Source organism: Myotis myotis, unplaced genomic scaffold (genome assembly GCF_014108235.1).
Source record: "Myotis myotis isolate mMyoMyo1 unplaced genomic scaffold, mMyoMyo1.p scaffold_m19_p_11, whole genome shotgun sequence".
In the NCBI taxonomy this organism is placed as follows: domain Eukaryota; kingdom Metazoa; phylum Chordata; class Mammalia; order Chiroptera; family Vespertilionidae; genus Myotis; species Myotis myotis.
This window is the reverse complement of record NW_023416315.1, coordinates 78,411,772-78,426,211: the sequence shown is the minus strand read 5'-3', so window position 1 is coordinate 78,426,211 and position 14,440 is coordinate 78,411,772. Positions and strand designations below refer to the sequence as shown.

Here is a 14,440-nt window from a genome sequence, read left to right as displayed (position 1 = left end):
AAACAACAGTGATGCAAACAATGACTGATAAAGTGATTAAACTTATTCTGATATCTCCCTGTATACCATATTAAGAGTGAAAACACTTTTAGAGTGCTTGACTAATTTCCCTTCTGATGAAGTATTTAGAACTTTAACTGTAAAATCACATGCTCTTCCAACTTGAGAGAAAGCAACATATAACTGACCATGTTCGAAATGGGTTCAGGTAGGAATATGCCTACTTTGTCTAGAGTTTGTTCTTGTGATTTATTAATAGTCGTCACAAATGCTGGCATCACGGGAAACAGTCATCCAATCAATTTAAATGGGAGGCCAGTGTCAGATGGGGACAAATTAATTCTTGGAATCAGAACAACCTCTCCCTCTGCAGATCCTGTTACTACTTCAGCTTCAATAATGTTAAGTCATAATCTTTTGATAATAAATCTGGTACCATTACAAAGACCCCATTTACTATTGATATTTCTCAATAGCATGATGATTGCACCCACTTTAATTTTAACTTATGACACGGCATTCCCGAAGGAGTAATACTATTCAGAAATTTGATGGGAAAATTTTTCTTTTCAGCATCATCTGTGGAATCAATGGACTCATCACTCAAATATGTGTGACAATCTCCATCGAGTATATACAAAATTTCTTCACTTAATTTTTGAACATGCTCATTTTTTGGACAAAGAATTGCACATTTAGATATATTTTTAATATTATCTATAGATATAGTATTTCCAAAGGTAGTTTCAATAATAGATCCGTTACAAATTATTTCACTTCCATGCTCCACTCCGAGGGCTGGTTCCTGCCTGAAATCTCGCCCTCCAGGAAACAGCTGGGGGAGGGCGCAGCCATTTCCAAAACGATCCCCTGCAGGTCGCGCTTCTGGCCGTGATGTTACACCCAGGGTTTTTATATAAGTAGATTTATTATCTTCTGTATGCCTAATTTCACTTAGCAAATGCTCTCAAGATCCATTTGCAAATGGAAACATGTTCTTCTAATCCTCATGGCAGAATACACACATACACACACACACATACACACACACACACAAGTCAAAAGTAGCTATGCAGTTGTGAGCATTCAAAATACAGTTTATTCCTATATGATTATTTATTGTTTCTTGTACTCACAACTGTAAATGTTTTTCCCACCCCTGTAGATATATCTCTCTCACATGATCTTTATCTCTTCATCTGTAGACAGGGTGTTTCCATATCTTGGCTATTGTGAATAATGCTGCAATGAGCATGGGAGTACAGATGTCTTTTCCAGATCCTGTTTTCATTGCCTTTCAATAGATTTCCATATGGATCATGTGAGTGTTATTTTTATTTTTTGATAACTCTCCATACTGTCTTCCACAGTGACTGCACCAATTTATATTCCCACCAATAGTGTATAAGGTTTCCCCTTTCTCCAAATCCTCACCTACACTTATAATATTTTATCTATACTAATAAAAGGGTAACATGAAAATTCACCATCACTCTGCAACAATGATGGCAGCGCCCTTAGTCACAAAGATGGTGGCGCTGGCCAGAGCCATGGAACCACTGGAGTGGGCAGGAGGCTTGGTTTACTTCATTGCCCCAGCGATGAAGGAAGCCAAGCGTCCTGCAAGCCCTGGCCAGCTGCAGAGGGCCTGCCTCTGGTCGGTGGCCACAGAGCCAGCTAGGGCGGGCGGGATGCTTAGCTTCCCTCAGGCTTGAGGGTTGGCTTCCTTTGTAGCCCCAGCCGGCTCCTTGGCTGCTGCCCAGACAAAGCCATAGTGTCAGGGCCGAGGCAGAGGCAGTTAGAAGCAATCAGGCCAGGAGGGGAGGGCAGTTGGTGGTGATCAGGTTGGTGGTGGGGACAGTTGGGGCTGAGCAGGCTGGTAGGCAGAGTGGTTAGGGGTGATCAGGCAGCAGGAAGGTGAGCTGTTAGGAGAAAGTGGTCCTTGATTGTGAGAAGGATGTCCTACTGCCTAAACTGGCAGTTGGACATTGCTGAAGGGGTCCCAGATTGGAGAGGATGCAGGCCAAACTGAGGGACACCCTCCACTCCCCCCTCTGCCCCCCCATGCATGAATTTCGTGCACCTGGCCACTAGTCTTTTACATAGTAGCCATTCTAACAGGTGTGAGGTGATATCTCATTGAGGTTTTGATTTGCATTTCCCTGATAATTTGTGATTTTTGGCACATTTTCTTGTTGGCCATTAATATGTCTTCTTAGTAAAAATGTCTATTCAGTTCCTCTGCCCATTTTTTAAAATTGGAGTGATTGGGGTTGTTATAGATTTATATGATTTCCCTATATATTTTGGATATAAACCACTTATTAGATATTTGGCTGACTCCCATTCTATAGATTGCCATTTCATTTTGTTGATTGATTCCTCTGCTGAGCAAAAGATTTTTACTTTGATGTAGTCCCATTTATTTGTTTTTGCTTTTGTTTCCTTGCTTTTGGTGTCAAATACAAACAATCATCACCACAATCAAAACCCCTTTTGTTTTCTTCTAGGAAATTTATGGTTTCAGGTCATATGCTGAAGTCTTAATCCATTTGGAGTTTATTTTTGTGTATGGTGTCTAGGAGTCCAATTTTATTCTTTTGCACTTGGGTATCCAGTTTTCCCAGCACCACTTATTGAAAAGAATATCCTTTTCCCATTGTATATTTTTGAGTCATTTGTTGTAAATTAGCTGACCATTTATTTATGGGGTCTCGGTTTTCTGATTATTATGTCTGTTTTTATGCCAATACCACAGTGTTTTGATTAGTATGGCTTTGTAATATAGTTTGAAATCAGGATATGTGATGCCTCCAGCTTTGTTATTCTGTCTTAAGATTGCTTTGGCTACTCAGGGACTTTTGTGTTTCTATAAAAATTTTAGAATTTTCTTTTTCTATTTCTGTGGAAATGCCATTGGAATTTTTTTTTGTTAAAAAGAACCTTTATTATACATTTATAGTAGCCCCTCATGTTCTCATGTTTTCTTGCCAGGTGCCTTGGGAGCAGCAGGTGCTTTCTGGGCTGGGGCTTTTGGACCCGTTTGAGCTTTTGGAGGCCCTGCCTTCTGGCCTGCAGGTTTCTGGGTGGGAACCTTCTGGGCTGGAGCCTGCTTGCCTGCAGTGGTCACCTTTTTTGCTGGAGCCTTTGCAGCAGCTGCTGCAACTGCAGTGGCACCTTTAGCAGCAGGTGCTTTTTGGGGAGAAGCTTTCAGAAGAGTTGCCTTTTGAAACTTCCTAACTTCAAGCTTGATTATTCGGTTCCTCATTTTCTTTGCCTTCATTACTTTGTAACGATCAAAATCTGTCATCTTGGCTTTCTTTTCTTTGGCTTCACTCTTCCTGGCCCATCTTGTGGCTGTCCATTTTGTATTGATATCTGCCTCCTCCCAGGCTTGTCGAACATACTTCAGGCGGGCACTGTGTGGGAACTTAAGGATGAAGTCAGTGAGCTGCATGCATTTGAAAGGCATAGCCTGTCTCCTTACTTGAGTGCAAAGTCCATCATCCAAAACCCTATTCTGATCGATAACATCTACGATCGCGACCAGCTTCCCGGCATGAGGCCCGAAGGAGACGTAGGCCACCCGGCCAACCTCCACGAAGCGCCTGAACACCATGTTGGCGGCGCTCGGCGAGAAGGAACGAGGCCCACCCAACCACGCGCATGCGTAAGAAACGCCATTGGAATTCTGTTAGAAATTTCATTGAATCTGTGGATCACTTCAAGCACTATGGACATTTGAAAAAGAATAATTCTTCCAGTCCCTAAGCACAAAATATATTTCCATGTATTTGTGTCTTCTTTAATTTCTTTCAACAGTGTCTTTTAGTTTCCAAGGTCTTTCAACTCTTGGTAAAATTTACCCTATACATTTTATTCTTTATGATGTTAAAGTAAATGGGATTTTTTTTCTTAATTATTCTTTCTTATAAATCATTATTAGCTTAAAAAATCAAACTTATTTTTTTATATTGATTTTGTATCCTGCAAATTTACTAAATTTGATTATTATTTCGCATGACTTTGTGTTGTTGTTTGTGAAGTCTTTAGGATTTTCTGCATATAAAATCATGTCATTTGCAAATAAAGACAAATTTACTTTTTCATTTCTGATTTGGATGCCCTTTTTCATGCATAATTGCTCTGGTTATGATTTCTAGTACTATCTATAATAATAAAAGCATAATGTGCTAATTAGACTGAACAGCTGAACAACCTTCCGGATGACCTTTTGGACAAAGCTGGGGCTGTGAGGGCTGAGCTTCTTCCATGAATTCCGTGCATAGAGCCTCTAGTCCTACATAATAAATAGGTAATATTCAAATTGACCATCACTCCAACACACAAGATGGCTGCCCCCATGTGGTCAAAGATGGTCACCCCCATGTGTTCAAAGATAGACACCACAAGATGGCTGGCAGGGGAGGGCAGTTGAGAGGGACCAGGCCTGAAGGGGAGAGCAGTTAGAGGTGACCAGGCCAGCAGGGAAGGGCAGTTTGGGGAGACAGGGCAAGCAAGGGAGGACAGTTAGGGGCAACTGGGCCAGTGGGGGAGCAGTTAGGCATTGATCAGGCTGGCAGGGGAGTGGTTAGAGGTGATCAGGCTGGCAGACAGAAGCAGTTAGGGGCAATCAGGCAGGCAGGCAGGTGAGCGGTTGGGAGCAGCAGTCCCAAATTGTGAGAGGGATGTCTGACTGCTCATTTAGGCCTGATCCCACTAAATGGGCAGTCAGGCATCCCTCGCGGGGTCCCAGATTGGAGAGGGTGCAGGCTGGGCTGAGGAACACCATTCTCCCATGCATGAATTTTGTGCACTGGGCCTCTAGTCAATATTCTATCTAATAATAGAGAAACATGGTAATTAGCCGTACCTCTGCTACCCTTCCCATTGGCTAATCAGGGTGATATGCAAATTAACTTCCAGCCAAGATGGCGGCCGGCAGCCAGGCAGCTTGAAGTGAACAGGAGGCTTGCTTGCTTCAGTGACGGAGGAAGCTAACGTTCCCTGCCTGCCTTGCTGGCCTCTGAGCTTGCAGTTTGAAACATTGTTACAAATATAGAAGCTAAACAAAACCCCAGAAACCTGCTTTCAGCCAGCTGGGATCTCAGAGCTGGAGTTGAAACAGTGTTTCGATTATAGAACCCAAACAAACCAGATACCTGCTTTCAGCAGCCAAGGCCTCAGAGCTGGAACCAAGCCTCAGAGCTAAAGCTGGCCCAGAATAAAAAAAAAAAAGAAAAAAAGGAGCAGTTGGGAGATTCAGTCACCCACCAGCCTGAAAACAGTCCTCAGCCCCTCACCCAGACTGGCCAGGCACCCCAGTGGGGATCCCCACCCTGAGGGTATGTGACCAGCTGCAAACAGCCATCATCCCCTCATCCAGGCTGGCCAGGCACCCCAGTGGGGACCCCCACCCTGATACAGGACACCCTTCAGGGCAAACCAACCTGCCCCCACCCGTGCACCAGGCCTCTATCCTATATAGTAAAAGGGTAATATGCCTCCCGGCACCAGGATCAGTGTGACAGGGGGCAGCGCCCAAACCCCCGATCGCCCTGCAGCTCTGTGTGTGACAGGGGGCGGGACCACAACCTCCCCATTGGCCCTGCAGTGAGTGTGACAGTGATGGCGCCCCAACCCCCTGATCTTCCCTGCTCTGTGTGTGACAGAGGACGGTGCCCCAACTCCCCTATCGGCCCTACTCTGTGAGTGAAAGGGGGTAGCTCCTCAACCCCCTGATCAGTCCTGCTCTGTGAGTGACAGGGGGAAGCTCCCCAACCCCCTGATGGGACCTGCTCTGTGCATGACAGGGAGGAACTCCTCAACCCCCTGATTGGCCCTGCTCTATGTGTGACAGGGTATGGAGCCCCAACCCCCCTGATGGGCCCTGCTCTGTGCATGACAGGGGGTGGCGCCGCAACCTCCCTATCGACCCTGCCTTGAGTGTGACAGTGGGCAGTGCCCCAATTCCCCAATTGGCCCTACCCTGAGCGTGACTAGGGGTGGCATCGCAACCTCCCGATCCGCCCTGCTCTGTGCATGACAGGGGGCGGCGTCCCAACTCCCCAATCGGCCCTGCTCTGAGCCCGACCAGGGGCTGCACCTAGGGATGGGCCTGCCCTCTGCCACCTGGGAGCAGGCCTAAGCCAGCAGGTCGTTATCTCCCTAGGGGTCCCAGACTGCGAGCGGGCACAGGCTGGGCTGAGGGACCCCCTCTTCCTCCTGAGTGCACAAATTTTTGTGCACTGGGCCTCTAGTATGTATATAAAAGACTCACCACCTGGCTGACCAGCCAATCAGCCAGTAGCTATGATGCACACTGACCACCAGGGGGCAAACGTTCAATGCAGGAGCTGCTGAGTAACATCAACTTTGCAGAGTGCCCTCTTGCACTCCAGGACCCCTCAGGGGATGTTGGACTTCTGGTTTCAGTCTGATCTCCACAGACCAGGCCAAGGGACCCCCACCTGCCAGAGGGATTCCGCTCACTTCACAGATGGCATCCCAGGTGCTGCCCGCCACAGAGGGACCTTGGGATCTTGGCTCCAGGGCATGTCTGGCCCTCCCTGCCGGCTACCTTCTAATTAATTTCCTTTCAATGTGCATGAATCCATGCACCAGGCCTCTAGTATTGAATAAAAGTGTTAAGAGTGGGCATACTTGCATTTTTTTCTGACCTTAAAGTAAAAGCTCTCAGCTTTTTACCTTGGGTATGATCTTAGCTGTGAGCTTATCAAATATGTCCTTAATTGTGTTGAGATACATTTCTTTTGTACCCAAGATTTTTTATCATGAAAGGATTTTGGATCTTGTCAAAGGTTTTTATTTATTGAGATAATCAAATGATTTTTATCTTTTATATTGTTAATATATTATATCACTTGGACTGACTTATGCATGTTGACCCATTCTTTATTTTAATGATATGGTTTGTTACACTAATTGATTTCTGAATGTTAAACCATTATTGCATTCCTGTAATGAATTCCACTGGGTCATGGTGTTTACTCCTTTTTATATATTGCTGGATTATTTTTGCCAGTACAGGCAGTCCTCAGGGTACATTGGACTTGATGTACCACATTTCCTGGTTACATCCATCATTTCAACCTAAGGCGTTTGCACGAAGTTACCCGGGGATCTAGTTGGTGAGCTGAGTAGATGAATATGCCATTTATAAGCCATTTTGGATTCTGCTTCATTCACTCTATTTCGTTTGTGTTGTTATTTTGGACATTTTTTGCCCTTCATTATGGCTCCTAAGCATAAGGCAGATTCTTCTGATGGCAGTGCTATGAAAAAAAGGAAAGCCATCACAATGGAAGTGAAAGTAAACATAATAAGACACTCAGAAAAGGGCAAAACACCAACCAACATCGGCCAGTTGCTTGGCCTAAGTCATACGACTGTCTCCACGATCATCGACTATAAAAAGCAGATCCTTTCACCCTTGAACATGTGAAAGGATCTGCTCCTTGAGATCAACTGTGATTACAAAGCAGCGTAGTGGTCTCATTATTGAGATGGGAAGATTTTTAGTGCTTTGGCTGGATGACCAGCATCAACGGCGTATCCCAGTGAGCCTGATGGTGATTCAGGAGCAGGCTAAAAGATTGTTTGAGGCCTTAAAAAAAGAAAAGGGGGAAGGGAGTAAAAGTGAGGAGTTTGTGGCTAGTAAAGGTTGGTTGATGCGTTTTAAGGTTCGTGCTAATTTGCATAATCTTAAAGTGCACGGGGAAGCTGCTAGCGGTGATGCGAAAGCAGCAGGTGATTTTCCTAGTGCGTTGGCTGAGATAATTAGGGAGGGGGGTTACTCTGATAAACAAGTGTTTAATGTGGACGAGACAGGCTTGTTCTGGAAGCCTCTGCCTACACGCAAATTGCCAAGGAGGAGAAGACAGCATCAGGCCATCAAGCCAGCAAGGAGAGACTGACTCTGCTGCTTGGGGCGAATGCTGCTGGTGACTTCAAGCTGAAGCCCTTGGTGTGTCTGGCCGAGAATCCAAGGGCACCCAAGTGCATATGGAAGGGTCAACTACCTGTCATCTGGAAATCTAACAAGAAGGCCTGGGTGACACTTAGCGTATTTGAGGACTGGTTCACCAACCATTTTGTGCCAGAAGTGAAGGACTACTGTGCTTCCAGGGGGCTGCCCTTTAAGGTGTTGCTAGTGCTGGGCAGTGCCCCTGGTCACCCTGCCGATCTGAATGACTTTCATCCAAATGTCAAGGTGGTTTACCTTCCACCTAACACCACCTCCCTTTTACAGCCTATGGACCAAGGTGTCATTGCCTCTTTCAAGGCCTACTACCTCCGAAGGACATTGGCTATGGCTTTTAGGGCAACTGAGGATAAAGAGTTGACTCTCAATGACTTTGGAAATCTTACAATGTTCTTGCTGCTGTAAAGAACATTTCTGATTCTTGGGATGAAGTTAAGCAGACGAACTTGAATGGTGTTTGGAAAAAATTGTGTCCCCAGTTTGTGAATGATTTCCATGGCTTTGAGGATTCAGTTGAGGTTGTCATCCAGAATGTTGTTGAGTTGAGTAAGCAGCTTGATTTGGAGGTGGAGGCTGAGGATGTCACAGAGCTGCTGGCATCTCATGGAGAGGAGCTATCTACCAAGGACCTCATTCAACTGAAACAGCAGTTAATTGAAGAGGAAGACACACCAACCCCAGAGCCCAAGAGATTTACAAGCAAGGAACTGGCAGGGGCCTTTGCCATGATAGAGGATGCCTTGGCAAGGTTTGAGGCTCAGGACCCCAACATTGACAGGTTCACTAAGGTTGCCAGAGGGGTCATGGGTAGCCTGCGGTGTTATAAGGAGATTTGGGAGGACAAGAAGAAGGTATCCTTCCAGACTAGCCTTGAACATTATTTTAAGAAGGTAGAGAGGCCTGCAACAGATCCTGTACCCTCTACCTCATACGCCTCTCCAGACTCACCTGACCCAGTATCTCCAGCACCTTCTCCAGGTTCTGCCTCTCCAGACCTTCTCCAGGTTCTCCCTCTCAAACCTCCTCCCCCCAGCAGCCCAGTGGAAGCCTGTCTCTCCCTCCTTTACAACGTCCAGTGTGCAAGCCAACAACAGTAATAAAGGTAAGGATAATACAGTATTTACCCTTGTATGTACATATGTGCTTTATGGTTTTTATTATTTATTTACCACAAGTAAAGGTCATCTTTCTTTTAAATTATTTTTACTGATTTACTTCATTACCACTGTGTGTGTGCTCCATGTGAGTGATGAAGATCCTTATGTAGGTGGCTTATGGTGAAAACTGTGTTACATCGCGCCATAAGAAGGGATCTCCGACATAACCCGAGGACCAACTGTATTTTGTTGAGGATTTTTGCATCCATATTTGTAGGAGATATTGATCTGAGGTTTTCCTTTATTGTGTTATCTTTTTATATTCTGGTATCAGGACAATACTGGCATTATAGAATAAATTAGAATGTGCTTTTTCTCATCTATTTTTTGGAAGAGTTTGTGAAGAATTGGTATTAATACTTCTAAAATGTTGGATAGAATCTGGGCTTGAGGTTTTATTTGTAGGTAATGTTTTATATTAGAAATCTAATCCCTTTATATATTACTAGAGGCCTGGTGCACGAAATCCATGCACAGGGGGGTGGGGCCCTCAGCCTGGCCTGCACCCTCTCCAATCTGGGACATCTTGGGGGATGTTCAACTACAGGGATCGGGTCTAAATCAGCAGTTGGACATCCCTCTCACAATCCAGGACCACTGGCTCCTAACTGTTCACCTGCCTGCCTGCCTAATCACCCCTAACCCCTCTGCCTGCCTGCCTGATCACCCCTAACCATTCTTCCTGCCTGTCTGTTTACCCCTAACCAATCTGCCTGCCTGCCTGACCCCCCTTAATCACGTCTGCCTGCCTGTCTGATCACCCCTAACCTTTCTCCCCTGACAACCTGATCGCCCCTAACTGCTCTCCCCTGCCAGTCTGATTGCTCCTAACCACTCTCCCCTGCTGCTCACCCCTAACTGCTCTCCCCTGCCAGCCAGATTGCCCCTAACAGCCTCTGCCTCCATGACTTTTGTCTGGAAGGACATCTGGAAGACATCTGGTCTATCCAGTCTAATTAGCATATTGCCCTTTTATTAGTATAGATAGATCTATTTAGTTGTCCAATTTTTCTTTGAGTTAGTTTTCATAGTTTATGAATTTTTCCATTTTATCTATGCTATCTAATTTGGAAAGCATAAAATTGTTTATAATGTATACTTATAGTTGTTTTATTTCCAGAAGCTTAGTAATAATGTCCCTTTTTCATTGCTGATTTTACTAATTCTCTATATGCTTTTGGTCAAACTAGCTAAATATTTGTCAATTTTTTGATATTTTTAAAGAAACAAGCTTTGGTTTTGTTGGTTTTCTGTATTGTTTTTCTATTTTCTAGTTCATTAATTTCCACTTGTACTGTTTATTGTATTTTTCTTGTTAGTGCTTTAGGTTTTGTTTGTTGCCTTAATCATTGCCTTAATGGGAAATATTAGGATTAGGTTTGAGATCTTTCTTCTTGGTTTAATATCAATAGCTATGTGTATATTTCCAGATATAAAATTTCCTCTAAGTATTGCTTTGGCTACACCCCATGAGTTTTGCTATGTTGTTTTTTTCATTTCTATTCATCTCAAAGTATTTATAATTTCCCTTTTTATATCATCTTTCATTCATTGGTAATTTAGAATTGTGTTGTTTAATATTGTTTTTTCCCTAGATGGGGTATTCAGCTATTTGAGCATAGGCCTGAGCACTGGAGGGTCATGGGTTTGACTCGCAGTCATTGACATGTAACTGGGTTGCAGGTCGAATCCATGGACCACGGTCAGAATGGGTGTGGGATGCAACCAATCGATGTGTCTCTTTTACCTCTCTCTCTCTCTCTCTCTCTCTCTCTCTCTCTCTCTCTCTCTCTCTTCTCTTTCCCTCCCTCCCTCCCTCCCTCCCTTCTTCCTTTTCACTCTCTAAAAATCAATGGGAAAAATATCCTTAGGTGAGGATTAAAAAACACACACATAGTTCTTTTTCTCAAGTGTTTTTTCTGTTATTGATTGTTAATTTTCCTTCATTGTGGCTGGAAATAATACTCTGCATGGTTTCAAGCCTCTTAAATTTATTGAGGCTTATTTTATGGCCTCACACATGGTTTGTTTAGGAGAATGTTCTTTGTGCATTGCAGAGAATATGTATTCTGGTGTTTTTGGGTGGAGTGAATAGTGTTAGATCTATTTGGTCACCACATCTCATCTTTGTTGACCTTCTGATTAGTCCTTCTATGCATTATCCAAAATTATGGGAAGTTGAAATATGCAACTATTATTACTGAAGTGTCTATTTCCACTTGACTTCTGTTATTTTTACACCAGTCATTGTTTCTTTCTTTTGCTCGTTCAAACCTACCTTTGAGTCTCTCTAGTAAAAATTACATTTCAGCTATAATTTCAACTCCAGAATTTACATTTTTTTCTTAAAAAATAATCCCTATCTTTCTTGACAATATTTATTTGATGAGATATTTTCATCATAGCTTCTTTTATTTTCTAAGAATTATTTCCCTCAGTTCTTTAAACATACTTCAAACTGCTGCTTTTAAGCACTGTTTTCAAATCCAATATGTTGGCCTTGTCACAGAGAGTTACTGCTGCCTGAGTTGTTTTCACTACATAGGTCACAATTTCCTGTTTCTTTGTATGTCTTGCAGTTTTGTTAAAAACTGGGTGTTTTAAGTAATGTAGTGCAGTGCTCTGCACAGTGATTTACCTTCTGCATTTCTAGGGCTCAAGTTGCTGTTGTTTGCATGTTTGTTTAGTGACATGGCTGGACTCTTCTGGGGAAGTCTATGTCCCCTGCAGTGTGAAACCTCTGATGATGCTCCTCAGAAGGTGCAGCCTTGGGATGTCACGTGGGATGACAATAGTCTTAGCAGTCCTCTCCTTGTTTGCCTCTTTCCTGACTCTCTCTGTTAAGCTCTGTGTCTCCATTTGTATTGTACCCAGCTGTTAGGTCTACCAATTGCCAGCTGATTGCTCTCCTGTTATTTACAATATCTCTGGGCATAAATTGCTCCACAGTCTGATATAAATAAAATTGGTTTCCTTTGCAGGCTGGTTTTTGGGGTCAGACTTTTAGGTTTTGTCTGATCCTGGAATGACCCTTTGTACATGTCTCTTTTCCTGGTTCTCTCTTGTACATTGCTGACCTATGGTTCCCCTTGAAACTCTTACAGGATTACCAGACTCCTGTAAACTACTTACCAATAAATTTTCACCGTTTTCAAAAGTGCCCTTTGAACTTCCCACACTCTGCTTCAAATAAAGTTACTTCTTTTGAGGAGAGCTTTGGAGTTCTCTGTAATTATAGACTTCTTTCCCTCCTGTTCAAAAGTGCTGAACCATCGCCCTGGGCTGTAAGCTGGGATTGTAGTCTCCGGTCTTCACAACCTGCCTCTCCCAGCATGGACCCTCCATTATATGAGGGAGCTGGAGTGTGGGCCGCTGCGCTTCAGTATTCTTAGCCTGTTGTGCCTGGGATAGAGTCTCTGTGCTATGACTAGAGAAGCAGGAAGGTGCTGCTGGCTGTGCTCGCCAGTTTAGTTCTGCAAATCAGAGTTAAAGGGCATCATGGGAAATGCTGCCAGCCTGCCCCTGTTGGTAAGGCAGCATGTACTTGATGGTTAACTGAGGGGAACAGGAACCCCATCTTCTTTATCACACTTGCCCAGAATGGAGTTTCCCTTAAGCTAAGCTGAAGGTCAGTGGGGGAGGGAGGAAGGAAGTCATGGGTTAAGGACCACACAGATTCTCACTCTTGTTACTAAAATTTGGTATATTGTAAAAAATTAAAATTTCTTCATTTGCTATATGACCTTTTAGAGACATTAATTGTTAAAAACGTCACCAGATGTGGTTGTTCCACCAGCAATAATTCTGCAGGGCCCCTCACGATGATGTCTGCAAGTGAAAACCTGGTCAGTAATTTTAGATTAAATGGTGGCTACCGTGCTAACTCCCCTCATCATTTCCTTCCTGCTGAGGGCATGGATTTTGCATAGTTTAGTTTTCCCTTTTTGTGGTTGTTCATTGGGGTTCAATGAAGTATTGCTAAATGGGGCCTTGATGACAGCTCCCTAGCCTTCCAGGTTGCTATGTTTATCTGGAGTCCTTCGCTTTCCTATCAATGCAGATGTGTTATATTTGCAGACGACAGGAGAAATGCTGGTGTCTCCGTATATTTCCAGATAGCCATTTATGGTCTTTCACAGCTCCGAAACTAGTCCCCTAATTCTAATTTTAAGTGATATTTCCAAGTGATATTTTTTTCAAGAAATATTGCAAAAAGAATGAGGGTGAATTAGCTGTTTATTCACAAGTTAAGCTTTGAGAATGTCATTGTTAGAATTTGAAAGATGGCAGCATCCATGAGCACCGGTTCAATTCAGAGTAGAATTTATTTTGTTTGGCTCATGTCACAGTCAAAGTGCTAAGTGTTGTGCCTTCTCTGGAGAAGGAACAGGTGAGGGTTTGGAGACTCACAGGAGAACTCCCCCATTTCATCCTCAGGCCAGCACCAGCCTAGGTGGGTTCTGAATTGATACTGAACACTGTTCAGGGCGATCTCCATGATGAGGTTTGTTCTCCTCTCACCCCTCTGAACACTTAAGCAGGTACAAATAAGGAATGTGGGCCCTGTAACCTAGCCTTTCTAGTCTGTGCTGTGACCAAAACTTTAAGTGATGAGTTAAACAGAGCAAGGAGGATGTGAGGTTGGAAAGTGCTGTGGTTGAGGCAGGGTGCATGCTTTCCTGTACACAAGTGAATTTACAATAACATCTTATAGCTCATTTCTTGGAAATAGAGAGGACTATGAGAAACAATAAATAATTTTGTGTTGTGTTACACTCGGATACACATTAAAATTGCACTTTTTGTCCCTTGGTAAAGATAAACTTACAGCTTTTATCAGTAGTAATAAAGCACCTAAGGACATATGTTTATGAGAGAACTGCAGTGAAGGAAAAAAAAGATGTCAAACTAAATACAAAAGTAAGAATTTCAGATAACGGAAGAAATTGTGCAAACCAAACTGAAAATCTCAGAAAAGAGGCAAGTGACTGAATGCTAGCAGATGGATCCAGTAGAATCTGATTTATTTCCTGGTTTCTGTTCTAAGGAGCCTCTTCGGCCCCAAGGTCAAGGGCTAAGAATTCAGGGTTGTGCTAACAAATGAATGGGTTTTGGAGGAAGGGGACTAAAAAGGCCTGGCAGGTGAGTAAGGAAGGGAGTGGAGGGTGTACTGAGACTGGCAGGGACTGTGGGAGAGGCACACTTGCTTCCCTGCTTCCTGCCTTCCTGGCTGTTGGTGCCACATGGTAATGGGCCTGGGATCTGTCACTGTCTGTAA

General features: G+C 43.7%; 2 protein-coding genes across 2 annotated transcripts; one reads left to right on the top strand and one right to left on the bottom strand.

Annotated features, from left to right (window-relative positions):
• Nucleotides 1-2,977: 2,977 nt before the first annotated feature.
• LOC118665832 (60S ribosomal protein L14-like) lies at nucleotides 2,978-3,654 on the bottom strand. The gene has a single exon (XM_036327088.1). It carries the CDS (start codon nucleotides 3,617-3,619, stop codon nucleotides 2,978-2,980), a length of 642 nt encoding a protein of 213 aa, XP_036182981.1. The 5' UTR covers nucleotides 3,620-3,654.
• A 3,872-nt stretch (nucleotides 3,655-7,526) lies between these two features.
• Nucleotides 7,527-10,778, top strand: LOC118665831 (tigger transposable element-derived protein 1-like). Its single transcript, XM_036327087.1, has 4 exons — nucleotides 7,527-7,770; nucleotides 7,866-8,344; nucleotides 8,485-8,856; nucleotides 10,758-10,778. Exons 1-4 carry the CDS (start codon nucleotides 7,527-7,529, stop codon nucleotides 10,776-10,778), a joined length of 1,116 nt encoding a protein of 371 aa, XP_036182980.1.
• The last annotated feature ends 3,662 nt before the right edge of the window (nucleotides 10,779-14,440 follow it).